This window comes from Urtica dioica, chromosome 5, assembly GCF_054948205.1.
Source record: "Urtica dioica subsp. dioica isolate 48M chromosome 5, U.dioica_male_clone48M_v1_H2, whole genome shotgun sequence".
In the NCBI taxonomy this organism is placed as follows: Eukaryota; Viridiplantae; Streptophyta; class Magnoliopsida; order Rosales; family Urticaceae; genus Urtica; species Urtica dioica.
The window spans coordinates 1044012-1064474 of record NC_142760.1 but is presented as its reverse complement, the minus strand read 5'-3'; the positions used below and the strand labels follow the sequence as shown (position 1 = coordinate 1064474).

Here is a 20463-nt window from a genome sequence, read left to right as displayed (position 1 = left end):
TTCATTGCTTCGTTCATTTGAGGTTCGTATACTGATAACAATTCGAGTTTGATTTTCAATTTGCAGAGCTTTTTTAAGTTCGTCGACTCGCTTCGTTTGTTTTTCAATTCTTCTTCATTTTTATGTCGTCTAGGTTAGTGATTTGATATTCCGTGTTGTGTTACTTTGCATATATAATTTATGCGTTTGTTATTTGTCAAGTTTATGTGTGTACGTTTTCTTGATTAATAGAACTTCTTCGGTATTTGTTTGTTAATTCCAATTGTTTTCCAATTATTCATCATCGAATTTGAATCATGGAATCGTATGGTAATTCATAGATAGGTATTTTACTTTTTTGAATGGTAAATTATATTTACGATCAAAGGCATTATCTGTAAATATTATTTACAATGAAATCTTCACAGTTAAATTATTGTCTAGCAACCTGCATAGTTTTATTTATATGAATCAGAGCATTTTTAAGGATGATTAATGTCTATTTACTCTCATAGCTAATTAATAGCCAATTTCTAGTTAATTTTGTGAACGGTAAATATTACAGTTAATATCATTTATCAGATTATGAGTGTTCATTAATGATTAATACTCATAGTTCATATTATAAACTGTGTGTTTTTAATATCATTCTTATAATCATGTTTCTGTTTTGTTCTTGTAGTTGGCTTTTCAAAGCTCTTACGATCATTGATGTGTTAATTTTGAGAAGTTTCCATCATCATTTGATTTTGAAAAGGGTACATTTTCATGTCGAAGGAGTATATGGTCAAGGTCATGCAAATATTGGCAATTTCCCATTCAAAGTTTGCTACAATTTGATTTGCAAATGGATGATGAATGCTGTCTTGTCTAATGATATGGACTTTTGGATTATCCGCAAATATTTAAACGCGCACACTGTTGACCATCGGTTAAATGTAGTGTGTAATGATCACCGATAAATAACATCATCTCTTCTTAGTCAATGCATAAAATCAAATTTGGAGAAAGTATGTGCTGGCCACATTACCCCAAACGATATTATTTCAACAGCAAGGGCAAATTATAAAGTTGAGATTTCGTATTACAAAGCATGAAAATCTCATCATATGGCCCTTAAAGAGATTAGAGGTTGTCTAAAGGAGGCTTACTCTTTGCTTCCTTATATTGGGGCTATGATGAAGTCAAAGAATCCAGGTACCATTTTCTATTTTACAATTGATATGTATTTCATAGTTAATAATAGTAAATCTAGAAGTTAATAATATTGAGTACTAATCCATCATAGTTAATCAGATTAACTGATGGATGTATATTGGTTTATTAGGTACATTTACAGATTATCATGTCAATTCCAATGATGAATTCATGTACTTTTTCATAGCTTCATAGCATCAATCTCGGGTTGGAATTATTGCTCGCATGTTTTGAAGTTCTATTTTGAGAATTGTGCGCATGATTTGAACCAGAGGTATAATATGGATATGTTATTGTTTATTAGTGGATTGAGCTAGTTACCCGATTTAAGAGATAGTTGGACTAAAATTTTAAAGAAAATGCCCAATTTAAGCTAGATAGCTAGCCCCCATGTTTATAATAGAGTATGAAATATGTAGTTGATGTAAAATACTTAAACTAATTTGTGATTAATCTATAAGGATAGCTAGATTATAAATGGGATGTGGAACCCAAGGTGCAAACACTTATTGAAGCATTATGTACAAATAAGTTTGTACACTTCATTGACTTCTTTAGGACGTGGAGTTTAAGAAACCGTTACAATGTCACATTTTGAATTCACAATGGTGGTTAAATAAAAATTTATCTTAATCGTGACATGATCCTAGATTTCTGTGATATTCTCAGATCCTTTGATTTGTGTGATTATAGCTAATATGGACTTAAATACTATCTCTCTTAAACGTTTGATATTACTAAATAGTCAACGTTTTGTAAATGTTAGATAAATAATCATAAATGATGATGTGACTTAATATATGTCAATGATTATTTACTTAAGATTTACGTTTGTAAATATATGAAAATGACTATTTATTTAAGATTTACCAAACGTTGTTTATTTAGCAATATCAAACGTTTATATTGGCTATTTTCTTAATGAACCCATATATATATATATATATATATATATATATATATATATATATTAATTTAAGAATTAAAGACATTTTTGGCCCCTCGTCTTTGACCTCTTTAACAACTTAGTCCATGATTAAAAAAACCTGCAATCTTGGCCCATTATGACCAGCCAATTTTCATATTTGGTACTTCTGTTAATTTTTCTGTCAAAAATGCCGGATACTCATCACGTGCATGTTGTCAATGGTGCCCACAAGAAGAGTAGTAGTGTCTATTTATGTACATTTGATGTCATATAGTCTTACGAAGACTCTTGCTTGTAATTGCTTATTCATTTAATAATAAAGTTGAAACGTTCATTCATTCTTTCTTTGTTTGAAGCTTTATGATAAAACCTTAGTCTTTTAGTCCATAAACAAACTTAACAACTTACGAAGAGACAAATGTAGATTTGCATGAAATTCGCAATCTTAGGGTCAAAGGACTATTGACCCCAGTACGATTGTTAGAAGAATCTATGATGTCTGGTTATGAGGCATTGAGAGTTGGAGACTCTATAGTTCTTCTAGGTATCTTCCGAAGGTACTGAATTGACCAGTGCACTTCTAGAGACAAGATAAGAACAAACCATTTAACCTTTTATGTCTCGAAGTCACTATGTATGAATTGCATCATGCTTACCTTAATCCTGAAATGAGACATGCCATTTCACACCTTAGTATTCTCATTTGAGAAAGTCAGAGTTCGGACTCACTATGTGATTCCGAACAGGGCCTATTGGTGAAGTACTAAGTTGTGAGTATGTCATGAGTAACTTTGTGAAGTTCTCATAGATATGGAATTCATGTACAAGATTGCTGAAATGCAATGTATGTCACCTCATGCTTTGTTCCTTGGAGTGTGAATAAATGAACTGGCCAGTATCCAAATTGAGTCCTGACTCTTTTGGATGAAACAATGTGACTTGTTAGCTCCTCGTCAATACATTGTTTCTAACTTATTCACAAGCGACAAAGGAGTTGAGGAAATAACAGCTAGAAGGGTAAAATGGTAATTTAGTAAATCCCGACTAGCTGATGACATTCATGAAGGGTAGCATAGATAATATTCAGTGGATCCGCTCATTATAATTAGGTGAATTCTTGAGTAGAAAATAAATTCATTTGAACCGAGAGATTTTCAGTGTCAACTCTTTAGTGGAGTCAGTTGGCATTAAGCTAAACTTGGAAAAGGTTTGTGAACTTTTGAGTCCAAGTGTTTAGCTCAAGCTTTGTTCATTTGGGTCCATGAGGTCACTGTCACGAATCACATCGATAGGAATAGTTAAACTGGAAGCTAAGTCAAAACGAGAACGAAAATAGTCAAAAGGGTATTTTTGTCTTTTGAGACAAAGGATGAAATGAATGTCAATAAATTTTTTGACAAGTTCATTTGATGACTTAATGTCACTCGGCCATGACTTGATCATTGGGCCTCGTGAATTAATTTCATTTCATAAGAGTTTTATTGAAAATTCTTAATGGGCTTTTCTTATGTTGTCATGAACAAGTGAAGAAAATTATAGAAGCCTTTCTAGAAGGTCATAGGCGCCCAAATACCCAAGAGAAAGAGAGTTCCTTTTGTGCATTAATGTATGAAGATACTTGCCAAAAGAAAAAGAGGAAACAAATTTCCTCTAAGAGGCATAAGGGATTTCGGCCAAACAAGCTTAGAGAGAGCAAGGAATAAAAGAGGAAACAAATCCAAGGTGTCATTAAGGCACATGTTAGCCGTGTGACTTGGATGGGAATGGGCAATAAAGATTGCTCATAAAGGCATGGAAAATAAGAGGAAACTACTTCTTTCCAAGGCCAACCCTTCTCCTATAAATATGACCCTCATTCCTCTCATTCTATTCATTCCACGTAAGTTAGAGATTGAGAGCTTCTCTCTCTAGAACTTGTGGTTGCCGCCCCTCTTCTCTCTCTCTAGTTTATTTTCGATTTTTCTTGTTTTGGCACCTAGGTCCTCACTCGACCTAGTGTTTAGCTCTGCGACTTCAAGATTCGTTCTTAAGTCGTAGTGTTTAAAAGTGCCCACTCACTAATTCCTTTATTTCGAGTGATTTAGTGATAGAAACTTTCGTGGTTGCTCGAGGTGCCGAGGAAAGGAAGAGAGACGTGCTGCGAGGGGAGACGAGCGTTGCAACTTTCTAAGAGCTTCTCAAAGATCAAGCTTCAAGAAAGGTTAGTAAACTTCTTAGCTCATATTAGTTTTTTAATTACATGTACTTGCACTTGTCTAGGTTAGTAAAAACCGTTTTTACTTGTAAAAGAAAATTTTTAAAATTCCGCCGCTTCCCGAAGCGTTAATTATTTTCTTAAACCCTAGATCGATTCCAACAGTGCAAGTCACGCCTGCGAATTGTGGAGGGTAATTATCGTTTTGCCCTTATCATCAAAGACCTCGAAGTCATCATCAACCTCTCTCTCGCTCTCATCTCCTTCCTCAGCCTCCTTTCGTCAGAGCCTTCTTTGAACCTCGGCGATGGAATCTCGTTCATTTCCCACAGTGTCGCCGCGACCTTTCTCGCCGAGACCGGACCCGAGATTTTGGCTCCGTCTTCGGCTGCGGCGTGCGATGGCGGTGCGTGCTTTTGAGACTCGGCGACGGTCCGGAACCTCGCCAATGCAGGGGATCGCGAGCTCACGAGCCTCCAAGTAGGCACGGGCGTACGGATACGAACCACACCAGAACAAACCCTAACCCCCAAATTGGTGGTGTTGGAAATTCGATGAAGATTCAAACTTAAGAAATTCGAGACGCTTACTCACTCAAACACTAACCCCTAAATTAGAGATGCTCAAAACTCGAGATTGTAATTTGGACCTCGCATCTCGGTGACTCCATAGCTGCGGGGCTTCTCAGGTCGGTCCTCGTCCTCGTCGAACTTCTTCCAGCTGTAAGAAACATGTGCGAGGGTGAGAAACTGGATACTGGGTTTGTGGAAACATGTGCTTTTCGTTTGTGGTAAAACCTCGTTACTTATTTGTGTCTCCCAAATTGATAATGAATTCGTCGTTATTGCTTTTCGTTTTTGCTCTTTTAGTGTACGATTTTAGACATATTATTTAAGGATTGAGCTTGGTTGTCGGAGGGTATGGACTATGTGAGATTGTTGAGGAATATTGCATTTTCGTTTCCATATCCTTTGAAAATGTAGCAAATTTGGAAATTCCGGTGAAGTTTGATCTGCGTTTCATGAAATGAAAGAGTTCAATTACGGCTCTGGAACTTATTTCTGAACTATCTGTGACTCTCTTGAGGTCATAAAACTGTTGAGCTAATTGTACCTCCTATATACTGTGTTGTGCCTTTTTAGTTGAAGATGTGAGTGACTTGTGGCCAATTGGTTTGAGGAGCGATTTCCTTTGAAAAGAGCTTGGTTGAATAACAAGACCCGAAATCCTGTATTCATTGAGAGTTTTCCTGCCGAGTTCATACTAACCAAAGATACGAGGCTGCGAATATGCGACAATTGTTCATGTTACCGGCGAGGTATTTAACGTTGCGTTAATGTTGATCTTAGAATCCCTCAATTTTTTTTTTGTCTTTTTTGAATTACTTCAGAAACATGTGCGAGAGTGAGAAACTGGATACTGGGTTTGTGGAAACAAACAAGGAATTTTTAGAACTGTTGAACTGTGGTGGGGATAGCAACGTAGGAGGAGGACTGATATTTCGCGATTCGTCTTGAGATTTCACTTTGAGAGAGCACAGAGAGACGAACAGGACGAAGGATTTGGAGATCCAGGTCGGTAATGGCGGTTCTGCGATGAGGGCTAGTTTGAAGAAGGCCAAGTGAAAGTCCATGAGCGGAGAACCCGACGTTTACATGGAGAGCAAGAGCGAGGATTTCGAACCACCGCTCGCTGTCGGCGGCGACAGAGCCGAGGATGAGGATTTCGAACCACCGCTCGCTGTCGAAGAGGATACTGTGATGGTTTATTTTTTATTTATTTTTTATTTTATTAATTTTAATTGTAATATGATTTGTTTTCTAATTTATTATTAAATTACGATTTTGTCCTCATTTAAAAAGCCCATGATAAGCACATGATCCATTTTTCATCTGTTTTGACGGTTTTTTTAACAGAATGACTGAAAGTGAAAAAATGACTATCATAATGGGCCAAGACTGCAGGTTTTTTTAACAAAAAATTGGCTACGTAAGCCACTTAAACTATAGGAATTGTAAATTAGCCAACCTTTGGTAAATACTTTGTAAATAGCCAACTTGCATACGTGGCAGCCCATTAACTACCTAAAATATATGTTTGGTTGTGTTAAATAAAGCTTTTATTAATTTGTTAATAAGTTTACTTGGCTATTTACAAGAAATTAACCAAATGTGGGCTATATCTCAATCCACTATATCCATGTGGCTATATAACTTAATAACCATTTTTTTAATCATGGACCAAGTTGTTAAAGAGTCAAAGACGAGGGAAAATTACCCCTGAAATGTAAAATTTTAAGTTAAAATAAATTTATTCACTCTTGCTAGAGTACAACGTGACTTGTGTCATCATCTTCTCGTGAGTGGAAATTGAGTAGGTGTATCCTTTTATTCCCTTTCACCCATAGGCACATTTTGGAAGGACTATAATGTCAATTCAGCGATCGATAAATAAGTTCAAGACTAGTGTTCATCCTAACTCCACCTTCGTGAGCGAATAAATTTATTACGAAAGGCAAACCGAGTAAGTAAAATGGTTTTGATTATTGCTCGTATATGAGTCTAGGAATCGTTTTGTTTGTGATTTCTTTTTATATCATCTACCATAATCAATATAAGAACGACGATTGTTGTTGAAGTAAATGAATAAAGATCTAAGATTCGTTGTTTATCGTTTTATAGGATTGTAATTTTGATACTATTTGTTCCTTTCTGCACTGTAAGTGATACGCCAATAACCATCAGTTGGTATTAGAGCTTTTTTCTATCAAATTTTGGTATTTAGAGATTAGTTTTTTTATATTCGTTCTTATTTCGGTTTCGAAGAGTCATCTTTTTTGTGATTAATAGAGTGAAAGCGCTTTGATTTCACCATCAACTATGTGTTACGAGTATTTAGAACTAGTCAAATTAAATGCTCAAATTTTAATAAACAAAATGAGCGAGCAATATCTACTTAGGCATTAGATAATTTGCAATATTTAAAAGGAAAAATTGTACAACATAACTATTTGAAACTTATTGATCAGCAAAATAGCCAAAGTTTCAACTTTTCAGCAAACTAGTCAAATTTACGTTTTCAAATTTTTTTTTATAGAGTCAAGATTAAAATTTTAGATGATTATTATAAGTATTTTATCACTTAAAAAGGTTAATTTTGGGATCATTTTTTTTTTAAATCAGATTGCTATATTTTTTTGCTATTTCACTAAATTAAGACAAAATTTGACTATTTTATAAATTCATAACCTTAAATTAACTATTTAGCTACATCACCCTATTTAAAAATGCTCTACACTTGTATATGTCGGATTTTCGGTGTATTACTTTTATTCTAATAATATGCTGTAGTACAATTTAAAGAAAAATAAAAATTCAAGTCTAACTGAAGTTGATTCTCAGCATAATAATATAGAAAACGGTAAGTTGAAATAAAAAAAAGCTTGACTATGTAGACATTAGATAGTTTCTTTATATATATAGCCGCCCATCAATTTGTAGTTTTTGTTTTTTTAATAATTTTTTTCTATAGACATCCAATAATTTCTTGGCGACCGTACTTATGTATTTTATCTATCATAGGATATCTCTCCGGCGCCCATGGTTTGTAGGCGTTTTTCTCTTTTTAAATTTTTTTTTTCTTTATTTTTCTTCTTGTAACGTCAAATATGCTTTCTATGAGGTGTTTTTCACCAACCAGCCCATCAACTATCTATTTCAAATTCCTAAAAAAAAAACTATATATTTCAAAATTTGAGGGAACATGGGAGAGAAGAAGATAATGAGGCTTACGCATTTTTTTACTTACTATTACGGTACTTGAGCATTTAAAAATGATAATAAACAAATATCTTGTGGAGTCAACGAACCAAATTTCCGCAGAAAGCCAAAATCATATCCGATTACACATAATGCTTTATGTGGCCACTTTTATTATAATAAATATAAAAGAATAAAAAAAAATATGTACGAAATGATGCGTAAAATACGGCGATTAGATTAAAATGCTTAAAAGCTGATTAGCAAGGTGGCAAAATATAGATGACGAGTCATATAGATATGTACAGAAAAGAAGATTGTTAACATTCAGTATCAAGAAAGGTTTTTTATGAGTATATATATTTTATGTCACTATTACATACATATTACGGCTTGTCTTGATTTGGTACGATATGTGAATACAAGATTCGTAACTCTTGGAAAAAAAAAGAAAGATTGGTACTTTATGCCGTCTACAGATTGACTTTCTAACTAACAAGATAAGGCATACAATTTATCAAATGTATTTATATATTAGAAAGGAAATAATCTTTTGATATAAAATATGTATTTATTTATTTATTTATTTTTTTAATAAAGGGGACTTCTCATGGGAATATGATAAAAAGGTTATTGAAGTGAGGTTTCACACACAATTAATTTTACTTGCTAGTACACTACATAACAATGGTTATTAGTTGGTTATGTACTACTTTCCCAAATATTAGTATATCTTGTACCCATTTAGAATATAAAATTATCAATCGGTTTTTTAATATACCACTAGTTTTTTTTTTTTTTTAATAAAAAATAGCAAACATGGGTATTTTTAGGATATCACGCGCCATGTTATACATTCTTCCAAAAAAAAAAAAAACAGAATAATAACAATTTTATTTAAATTTACATTCAAAGCACGATGATGTTGTTGGGCCGATGTATAAAACTCGGGGCAAAAAGGAACATGCTCGAAAAACGGGCTATAGGCTCGCGAATGAGAGAGACGCTACTAAAAGACGTACTCAAATAATCTAAACAAGAAAACCCGTGATCATCGAGAACTCAACAACTGGTGAGCTCTGAGTCCTCAACGAGCTACTAAGCGCCGAACCCTAAGTGAGACCAAGTGTCGAACACTTTACATGTCACGAGTTTTTTAGTCCACGTTGGTCTTAGTAGTTTTGAATTCGAGCTCGACCTAGTGGGTCACGTCTAGGTGCATCTAAATTGGCCGCGACTTATCTCTCGGTCAAAATCATCAAGCCTCATATCACAAATCACATATTTTATATATTCGAGTGAATCCACATAAAAACTAACTTGCGAATGGAATGATTATACGAAAACAAATATTGGATCGGGACAAATTAAGTTAGCTAGTTGAAGGTTTTCCACATAAAGGCACTTTTAGTTTCGAGTTACTAACTAATCAATAATTAAAATCGTCTAAAACTACTCCATAGAAAGAGAGAATAGTACACATATAAATCGTAGTACTAGACACAAAACTTATCTGCATTGACTGCGCTCAAATTATGAGATCACAAGTAATTAGAAACTCTCAAGATTGATTCAACATAACTGATCATTATCAAAATATCCTCATATATATAATAATTAACACAACTAATCATTATGAAAACATCCTCACATTAAATAATTAAGTTTCGAACCTTAGCATGACTATGATCATGTGCATTATTAGTATTACAAACTTACAATCCCATATATAGTTAGCTATTATTGTATCCCACGCCAATATACTATCAAAACCGAAGGTCAAAGATCTGTACCACATATCGATCTTCATGATATTCCTCTTGATGCTCTCCCATGAAAACAACTTTCCAATAAGCAAAAAGACAACCAACACAAATACTATTTTCCCAGAAGATGCCAAAAATAAAACACTAACGTTCTTGAAGTGCACGTTATTTGATTTTCCTTCTATATGAATAATGTAGGCCATATTCATATAGATACACATATTTTAGGATAATTTTATTTTATTTTATTATAGATATCCAAAATTAATTTATTTTATTTATAAGATAACATTCAATTTAATTTTGTATATTTTGCCCTACCCTTTCCTTTTTAGCTCTAAATATATTTTTGACTCAGACGGCGAGAAATTGTTAGAGGTGACTAGAAAATTATAAAGTTAACTTGTGTCCAACTCAAAATTCGATTATTTATGATGGAGATCGAGCTCAATAGAGCATATCGCCAATGAGGGAAAACTCAATTAGTTGAGATCATTGAAGAAGTGTCAGCGTTATTCGTCGAAACATGTCTATTTAAGGACCTTTCAACAATGAAAAAAAAGCCGATCATTTTTGCGCTCAAATGCTTCTACTAATTATTTTTGACATGAGGTAATTAACATACATCTTCATCGAGCCCGACCACAATTTGTGGTGAACCTCTTCAAATTACTCTAGCGTTTGATTTCAACTACTGATTGAGTCTTCGTTGATGCGAACATTGTTGGCGATTTTCAACAATTAGATGTGTGTATATACACATATATACACGCAACTAATTAAAGCATACCGTTAGGACATATGCTCCAAAATTCTATTTTTTTTTTTGTTGTTGTATTATTAGCTCCGGAAGAATTCGTTCGTTCTTCATTTTTCTTCCCAACCACCAAGTTCTACATAAGGAATTTCCGCTTGATTTGTGGGATTTTATTGTCAACAACTTTCATGATTGATCTAACATACATGAAAATAAAAATATGGTATAGAACATAAAGTCATAATAAACTAATCATCAATTAGTCAAATAACCGGACACAATTCTCTAAAAACATTAAAAAATAAAATAAAAAACTCGTCATTGCTCATACACATCTACAAACTTTATCCTCAATTGATCATCACGAGCCCACGAAGAGAAGGAAAAAAAAAAACTTGATGATCATATCTTAGCTGTACACTCTTTACTACCAAATGAAAAACTAATATTAAATTTCCTTATTGTTGGATTCGATCAAAAAAATAATGAGAATAATCGAGATTCGGGGACAAAGGCAAGCAAACCTGAGTTTCCCAACTTGAATTAAAAAAAAATTAAAAAATAATGAAAGAGAGCAAGCGTTGACTTTGTGGATAAGTTGACTAGAAAGAAAGACGTGGCTCGAGTTCCCAAGAAGAACTCCTAACAATACGGCCTCTTGTACTTTCTCTCTTTCTCATACCCACGTGTTAGGTATATCATCTTCCGTACAGCGCTCAATATAATTTTTCATATGTATATTTATTAGGTATTAATTAATATTACACAGTACTTTAATTTCCCTTCCATTTCATACGCATTTATACACAAACAACGAGACTTTTCTCTCTCTCTCTCTCTCTCTCTCTCTCTCTCTCTCTGGGTTTGATCGATCTCAAAGAAGATGATGTACGTGAATCACCATCACCAGCAACAAGTGAATCAACAGCACTTGAGGCAGCAAAAAACGAGGAAGACTGTGAGTTTCAATGAAAGGTCTTTATTATCAGATCATCATCAGAGGAATAGTTATAATAATAATAATAATAACAACGAGCAAATCGGCGATCAGATTCAGAGGCTTCAGACTGTCGATTTGAGTGGCTTGTCTTTGGATTCCTTGCCAAGTCCTTCTCTCAATTTGGGGGTTATTTCCAAGCTCGATCTTTCCAACAATAATCTCCAGGTTTTTTATTTTATTTTTAATTATATATATGTATTTAATAATAATAACTGTGCCTGGCACTTCAGTTCTCTTGATTCAGTTTTAAACTTTAATAAACCTTTCAACGGAAATGAATTTATTTCGCCTTATGATATATTTATTTTGGTTTATTGTAGATGATGTATTCATATTTACATTGGATTCAGTTATTTATTTATATAAATATATACAAGCTAGCAAGTTATTGTAATTTTTTTTTTTCATAATTAAATAATATAGCATGACTAAAAGTTGTTTTTCAATTTATGATCATCGATGAAGTGAATAATTTTACAGATCGCTGTATTTCTTTTAAGTATCAAATATGATTCGAAACCTTATTAAGACCTGTACCGAAGAATGTGAAAGATATCATTTTTGAATTTTTTTTTTAGGGTGAAACTCACATTATATTACTCTCTTGATAACAATTGGGAGTATATTATCTTTAATTGTTATCTCTATTTCAAGGTATTTAAAATGAAATTAGTGTAGTAAACCAATGAAGGTGATGATTTTAGCAGAAATCGATACCAAAGAATTTATCACCAGGAGGGTCCGAGGGTCTATTAAGTCATTTTTACTAGTTTTTATTTTTATTTTTTATATATAATATAATAGCTACTCTTTATTTTTCCTAAATATGATTTATTCAATGGTATAAAATTCAAAATCGCGCTGTCAATTCCTTTTGTATAATATTCTTCCATGTCAAGCTCTGTGTTAGACGAGTTGTCTAGTGTTTTGAACTTATTTTGATTGATAGACTTTGCCCTGATCATCATCGATGCCTTCATTTTTAATTTAATTTAATTTATATATATATATATATATATATATATATATATATTGTAAATTTCAAACTAGACATAAAACAAAATCAACAATGATTATTAATTGAGTAATATATTCTACTGTCAATCATAATTCATGTGTCAATCATAATTTATTCACCATTAAAAAAAATGTTGCTTCTAGTTCTGGTTAATTTTTCAAATATCTCCGTATTAAGATTCCAGAGAATGTACGTTAGGTATCAAATTTAAACCTATCATTGTCCGATCTCCTTGGCTGTATAACATATATGTGTTTATTTTATTTATTCGTTTCTTTTTAATAAACTTTCTCTCTTGACTTTTATGTTCATTTAGTTAACATGTTATATAATAAGTCGCTCATTTCATTGTCACTACTATTGCCGTTAGTCTTGTTGCATCTTTCTAATTTTTATTAATTCCAATCTTGACAAAATCAACTTGATGAACCACGTCGTCAAATAAACTTATGTGTATATATATAATGAATTTAAAATGACAAAGACAAGACAAAGTAATGGAAAAAAAATCACATTGAAGACTACCTATAGCTATCTAGGGTTTATTAATAAATTTACGTTATTAATAATTAACTAATGGAAATTACTTATTCATTGGTACAGATAATTCCAGAGTCTTTGATTGCGAGATTATTGAACGTGTCGGTGTTGGATGTTCACTCGAATCAGCTTCGATCGCTCCCAAATTCGATCGGTTGTCTCAGCAAGCTCAAGATTTTGAATATCTCTGGAAATCTTATAGAGTCCATCCCCATAACTATTGAAAACTGCAGGTGATTTTCTTGTCCCATGATTATAGTGTATATATATATATATATATATATATATATATATATATATATATTTTACATGAGATACTAGTAAACTTACAGAATTTTTTTAGTCGTTTCTTGATACATAGAATTAATTTGGTCTTGGCTTAGTCTTAGATAACATTTTATTATCCTAGCTACCAAGCTCGTATAATAGGATATTTAATTTCTATACATATATGATAAATATCTAAACATATAGTCACGTTTTAATAAATTAAATTTTTTTTTTTTAACTCATGTCAAAGTCCTCACCAACCGAAATATTTGCTTGTTTTAATGACACAAAATCAAAGAAAAATTTTCTCAACGACTTTTCTTTGATATGAACATTGACTATCGTATTTTTTTTTTCCCCCGCAAAAGTAAACGGAAGATTACTACTAGTTTGACATTTTTTACAGAAAAAGTGGGGATGTAATTGTAAATCCACTAAAATGTCGTTATTCTTATCTTTGACTTTCTGTTATCTTCATTTCTACGAAACTTAATTAGATATTGGAAAAAGCAATGTAAATCAGCGTCATAATTCGTTGCGTACAGGGAAAAATTATAAAAGCTTCATAAAGAAACAACATAACTTATTTAATTATCTAAAAAATAAATTAGAAAAATAGCCGAATTTTTTTTGTGGCGGGCTAGCGATCAGTACGGCCACAAAGACAATCTTTTAGTAGAATAGTCTACGGGTACTAATCATTTGTGGTCACTTAATTTGACTTTTTATTTATTTATTATATATATATATCTAAATTCCTGAAATTAATAAACTTGCAAAATAGTTGACGTTTTTCTAAAAGTAATAAATAGTTTCAAATAAGTGTTATTAATTTGTTTTAACAATCTCACTATATTCAAATAGAGAGGTATATAATAAAAAAAAAACAAAAAAATTAATGTAAAGATAAACAAATTACTCTCAAATTTGGGATATTTTACTAAACAATTGATTTTTTTGTACTATTTTGCTAAATATTTGAAGCCGTACGTGTCTATTTCGCTCGTCAGATTCAATCTACTATTTTGTATATTTATCATACGTCGGTGGAGAAATTTTCACATTGATTTCTACTTCGTAGATAGGTGTAATACGTGGTACATCATTTAATATAATTTTTTTCATCCGAATCATTAAAAATATGGATCTTACGTATAAAAAGATGAGCAAATTGGAAACACTCTAAACGAAAGAAATATCTATTTGTTTCGAGTATAAAATGAACTATATACCGTTGACCACCAAGTCGTTTTTGCTTAACAGTCTTAACATAATATAGATATATACACATAGAAGATCCGTACATAAGTACGTCTCTAATTTTTTATACAGACAAAAAGATTGCTTGTAACTATAAAACTTGTACTCGTAGTCTCGTACTATTTACAAATTCAAATTCTCACGTCAAGTGGACAGAGAAAATCAAACCAAAAAAAAAAAAAAAGCATGCAGTTTTTACGTGAACTTATTTTCATTGCATGCAAATTTATATAGCGACATGTTTATATACGTGCGTTTTCAGGTCACTGGAAGAGCTGAACGCGAACTTCAACAAGCTCGAGAAGCTTCCGGAGACGATCGGGTTCGAGCTCCACAAGCTTCGGAAGCTTTCGGCGAACTCGAACAAGCTCACGTGCCTCCCACGCTCTCTGAGCCACCTCACGGCTCTCCGAGTCCTCGACGCTCGGCTCAACTGTCTCCAATCCCTACCCGAGGACCTCGAGAACATGGTCAACCTCGAGGTCCTCAACGTGAGCCAGAACTTCCACCACCTCCGAGCCTTGCCCTACTCTCTGGGGCTCTTACTCTCTCTGGTCGAGCTCGACGTCAGTTACAACGGCCTCTCGGCTCTCCCAGACTCTCTGGGCTGCCTCGGGAGCCTCAAACGCCTCTCGGTCGAGGGAAACCCGTTGGTCTCACCGCCCCAAGAGATCATCGGCCGCGGACTTCCCGCGATTAGGGACTACTTAGCCGATCGGATCAACAACCCTAACCCTAAGAAGAACAAGAAGAGCTGGGTCGGACGGCTCGTCAAGTACAAGACTTTCGCGTCCAATAAAGGCGCCAATAATATTATTAACTCCCCGGTCTCGACCCCGAGTTTTCCTAGCTCACCGGGACGGTACCGTCCCTCTTCGAAGATCGTCGACGACGACCCGCTCGGATCGCCGAATCGTTTTCTTGCCATGTTGTCACCGCTCCGGATCTTCTCTCCGCGGAGGAGTCACCAGCTCGGGCGGTGAATCGGTGATCACGACTTAATTGGTACATATATATTCTGTCTTTGGTGGTTCGTGTTCGTGTCGTTATCGTGTTTTTCTCGTGATATGATGGTATATGTGTGTTACGTACGTATGAATGCATGCATGCATGCATGTGCACTATGATAGCTACGTACTGCTAGATGATTGGTGGTATTATGGTACCTAAAAATGTATTTTATATTGTCTTGTGTTGAATATGTATGTATGAGAGTTAGTGTTTGTCCCAATAATTATACTGCTTGCTGTACTTTTTCTAGTTTGAATTAGGTTTATGGGAGCCCTTTGCTAGAAAGGTAAAGCGTGATATAAAAGGTTGTACGGCTGAGTAATATCAGTTTTAGTGGTATAAGAAAGTAGAGGATCGATGTGGCTTTGTTTTGGTAAATGTAAATAAGATTTCGAAAGAAATAAAAAAGAATGCGTACCCTACCCGGACATTTTTTTTGTAGCCTCTCTTTATAATATATATAAATATATATGTATATATATATAATGTCTTTTTTTTATTAAGGGCTCCTTTGTGAGATATATCCAGATTTATTTACACTTTTTACATAATTTTTTTGGAAAATAACACATTTATACCTTGTGTTTTAGTAAAATATCGAGTTTAACCCTCGATTTTCAAAAATGTCGAGTTCATACCATTTGTTTAACTAAAATGACGAAATTATACCCTATGTTTAACTAAAATGACGAAATTATACCCTGAAATAGACAACAGTGTCAGGAATATTCTTTTTATTGACTTTTCATTAACGTTGACTATAATATTTATATATAAACACCAATTATCTTTATTCATTCGCGCTATATATGTAATTTATTTAAAAACTAAAAAATAAACAATAGTCTCTTAATCGTGAAGAACACAGAAAGAGTCAAAGAGGTAAACATCGATAGTTGATAGTCATCAAAATCGCATATTCGAACAGAGTATCCTGGATTTAGAGTTACAATTCGAACACGGAATAAATTCATTTCTTAGGAGGTATGAGTTTTATTATTTAATTTCAATTTAAGGCTATTTTTATTTCAAAATTGAGAATTTGGAAGTTATGGCACTGATTTAGATTTGATTTGGTTTTTCTTATATAAGAGTTAATATCAATGAAAGGGAGATTTGTGACGCTGTTATTCATTTCAGGGTATAATTTCGTCATTTAAGTTAAACAGATGGTATAATTTCGTCATTTTAGTTAAACAGATGGTATGAACTCGACATTTTTGAAAACCGAGGGTTAAACTCGACATTTCACTAAAACACATGGTATAAATGTGTTATTTTCCCTTTTTTCTCTTATTTTTCCCTGAAAATTTACGAATTAGCCTCTTCTGATTAAAAATTCACTTTAACCCCCCCCCCCCCCCCCCCCCCCCCCCCCAAAGTTTAGAGTCCGGCTCCGTTCCTGGCTGTGGCAAACCTATCCTGCAACACAACCGGGCATAGTCCCATCACATAATTCGAACCCCCTTCAAATACTGAATCGACCAAATCACGAAATTAGATGATATCCATGCATTAGTTTCTATTAATTTTCTTTTTATCATTCACCACCATATTATTCATTGTAATCCTTCAAACAAAGTTTGAAATAGAACATCTTATATTTGAGTGTTTACGTATGACTAGTGATTCCGTGTCAATTTGGGGTTTAAATGCCAATATTTTGTAAAGAAAAAAAAACGGATCAGGGACTTGTGTTTGGTCATTAGGGATATTAGTAAGGATCATTGGATTTGGACCCGTGTGTATAGACTGGTTCGATTTAATTCGGGTATTGAGAGAGGCCGGTCTTTGTGAGTGATCTAATGCGGAGGACATATAGAGGCTATTTTGAAGACTAGGATCACCGATGTGATAAAGCTCCATAATCGAACGCAATGAGAAAAGCTAGGGGAACAAATTTTGGCGGCTTTGTGTGTGACTAAGGACCTTAACCAGTGGGTTGATGGGAATCAGGGACATTCGTTGAGTTCTCCGCTGACTGATTCGGCTAGGCCGGAGTGGCGATTAAGTCTTCTTTTTTCCTCTGTTTTAAACATTTGCAAGTCTTTTTATTCAGTTTTTTTTTTTTATTGGGGGGGGGTTAGACGGAGTCAAATTCGGTGGCTCATAATCTTTGTAAATGGACCTATCTAAAACTTATGGTTATCTAAATGGAACACAATTGCGGTGGAAGACGAGTTTTTATAAGTTGTTTTGGGGCACTCTTTCCTCTACGCGCACTTTTTAGGGGCGAAGAGGTAAAAAAAATAAAAAATAAAAACTTCATTCCTCAGCCGGCCTATTCATGGAAACTCTCGGGTGACAGAGAGCTAGTTTCACCAAGAAGTCGATCTGGATCTAGTGCCTTCGAAAACAAGTAATTTTTGCATAGTCACACAGAAAATAGATTTTTTTTTTTTTTTTCGCTTATAGATTATAAATTTGTCGCTGTTTCTAAAGCTATTTGTTACAACTTTTATGCTCAATTACAATAAAGTTACCAACGAATTCTGTAAAAAAAAAATGGGCAATGATCAAGCGCTTAGAAAGCCACAGCAAGCAAGTACCGGTTGTTTCTGATATAGAAAAATAAATCAAGTGACAAGAAAAATAGTCCTACATGTGTTTCTCTCAACAGCCCTTCCAAAGCATGCCTAGGATTTGGTAATGGAAAATTTTTGGTTGGGGTTCGTTTATACACATCTTTTGAAGACTAGTAAAGTACTACAAAGAAACTCAAACTGTCTACATAGCTCTAAATACACATGATACACAGCCTCAAGGACCAATAAAGAAAGCCTAGCGAAAAAGCAAGGTCATATCAGACGATACATAATCTCTCAATCAAGAGCTTTACCATGAATTCATCACCAGGACAATGATCATCATCATATAACGTGAAAAAAAAAAGCACAAAGGGGTCACAGATTATCACACTCGAATGCATAAACATCGTGCTAAACCACTCAGTAAACGACTCGATACTAAACAGATTACATGTTTTCTTAACATCGAAACTCGAAAAATGGTTTAGCTTTGTATGGATTTCGAGATTCGGATTAATCTTTACGACTATGTTCCTCTCTGCTGATATCAGACCCAGCATATTATTTTCCTATGCTAAGCTTTGTGAGACTGAAATCGGAAAAAACTTCATTTTTCTTACCCTGAAGTTGAACCAAGACATGCTATCTTTCTTCTCTCCTTGCTCTCTATGCAAACTAACAATGAGGTTTTGAAACTAGCTCACATTTGTAGACACAGAAATACAGATAAAAGAGTATAGCAGCTAAAACTAATGAAGAATTAGCATCCTCGTTTTCGATAATAACGACTGTAATGTTAATCAACACCACAAACATGCCATCTTTCTTCTCTTTTTGCTCTCTATGCAAACTAACAATGAGGTTTCAAAACTAGTTCACATTCTTAGACACAGAAATACAGATAAAAAGTATAGCAGCTAAAACTAATGAAGAACTAGAATCCTCAGTTTTCCATTACGACTGTAATGTTAATCAACACCACAGACAATCAAGATTACGATCACTTAGATGATTAATCAACCAGGCATTATCACCAAATCATCGGTAGAACCACCAGATTTCAATCACATTTCCGATCCCTAACCGAAGTCTCGAAATAAAATTAATCATAACCAGCTAGCAAAAATCTCAAAGCAGATAGTGAGAAATCTCGCGATACAGACAACGCAGATCAAAATCTAATCAAGACACTAACAGATTCCAAAATGTCAAGCATATATATAGATTATACGTATTATAGTCCTAGGTTTGTATGAATTCTACGAGAGATAAGCGGGGATCTTGATTCGGATGAAGAGCATACTCATGACATAGGCGACGGCGACGGAGGAGACACCGGCGACGGCGTAGGAGGTCTTGACGGACTTCGGACGGTTGCGATCGAGCGCTAGATCGAGGAGAACGAGACCGACGCCGCCGAGGACGAACATGAATCCCGAAGAGAGGCCTTCGATGATGTACTGACCGTTGACTCGGCCCTGGAGGAACACCACCGGCCGTACGGCTCCGGTGCGGGGGTCCTGAGCCGATCCGATCCCCGGCGGCTCGACGATGAGGTCGTACACGATTCCGGAGACCACCATGAAGTAGGTCGCCAGGACGAGGCCGTACACCGTCATCGGAGATGGGAGGCTCACCGACGGGAGTCTCAGCCGGAGCCGCGGCGGCCGGAGGAGGGTGAATGGGAGGAGTCGGAGGAGGTGGAGAAGTGGATCCGCCGACGAGTACGGCGACGGATCGCCGGATGCGGCGTCGGAGGAGGACGACATCTTCTTCTTCGATTTCGATTTCTAGATCTCCAATTCCTCTTTCCCACTGCTAACTCTGTTGCTACGCTGGTAAGGCTTATTTGTAATTTCTGATATTTGTTTGTCTAATTATTGGGAAATTTAAGAAAATATAGGTGCCGGAATACAATTAACTATAAAAAATAAAAAATAAAAAATCACACGGATCAGCTAACCTCAAACGTTGAAATTGCAACCTAACCAAGATTTAAATTTTTTTTATTTTAGTAAAATAACCATTTATTTTTATATATGATAGTTTATATGAAATATTATACTAATTTTATCTTTATGAGTTTAAAAAATCGTCAATTTTTATTTTAATTTGTTATTTATGATAATTGATTTTAGTTATTGAATTCTCTACGTGTTTTATCACTAACAGTTAATATTTCTTAATTATTGTCCTTCTATTTATTTATTATCTCTCTCTCTCTCACACACGATGGAGCTCAGTGAGATCGGCGATG

General features: G+C 34.4%; 2 protein-coding genes across 2 annotated transcripts; one reads left to right on the top strand and one right to left on the bottom strand.

Moving 5' to 3' along the window:
- Positions 1 to 11377: 11377 nt before the first annotated feature.
- On the top strand, positions 11378 to 16092 carry LOC149394694 (plant intracellular Ras-group-related LRR protein 1-like). Its single transcript, XM_089614111.1, has 3 exons — positions 11378 to 11744; positions 13201 to 13370; positions 14930 to 16092. The coding sequence occupies exons 1-3, from the start codon at positions 11463 to 11465 to the stop codon at positions 15648 to 15650; spliced, it is 1173 nt and encodes a 390-aa protein (XP_089470237.1). The 5' UTR covers positions 11378 to 11462; the 3' UTR covers positions 15651 to 16092.
- A 3155-nt stretch (positions 16093 to 19247) lies between these two features.
- LOC149394693 (uncharacterized) lies at positions 19248 to 20077 on the bottom strand. Its single transcript, XM_089616123.1, has one exon. The coding sequence runs from the start codon at positions 19973 to 19975 to the stop codon at positions 19466 to 19468; it is 510 nt and encodes a 169-aa protein (XP_089472249.1). The 5' UTR covers positions 19976 to 20077; the 3' UTR covers positions 19248 to 19465.
- Positions 20078 to 20463: the final 386 nt, after the last annotated feature.

Bases quoted from the DNA above. Each gene is read 5' to 3' on its own strand.
- LOC149394694 (XM_089614111.1), top strand. From the start codon at position 11,463: ATGATGTACGTGAATCACCATCACCAGCAACAAGTGAATCAACAGCAC. The intron at 11,745-13,200 runs GTTTTTTATTTT...TCATTGGTACAG, and splicing joins TTTCCAACAATAATCTCCAG to ATAATTCCAGAGTCTTTGAT. The intron at 13,371-14,929 runs GTGATTTTCTTG...GTGCGTTTTCAG, and splicing joins ATAACTATTGAAAACTGCAG to GTCACTGGAAGAGCTGAACG.
- LOC149394693 (XM_089616123.1), bottom strand. From the start codon at position 19,975: ATGTCGTCCTCCTCCGACGCCGCATCCGGCGATCCGTCGCCGTACTCG.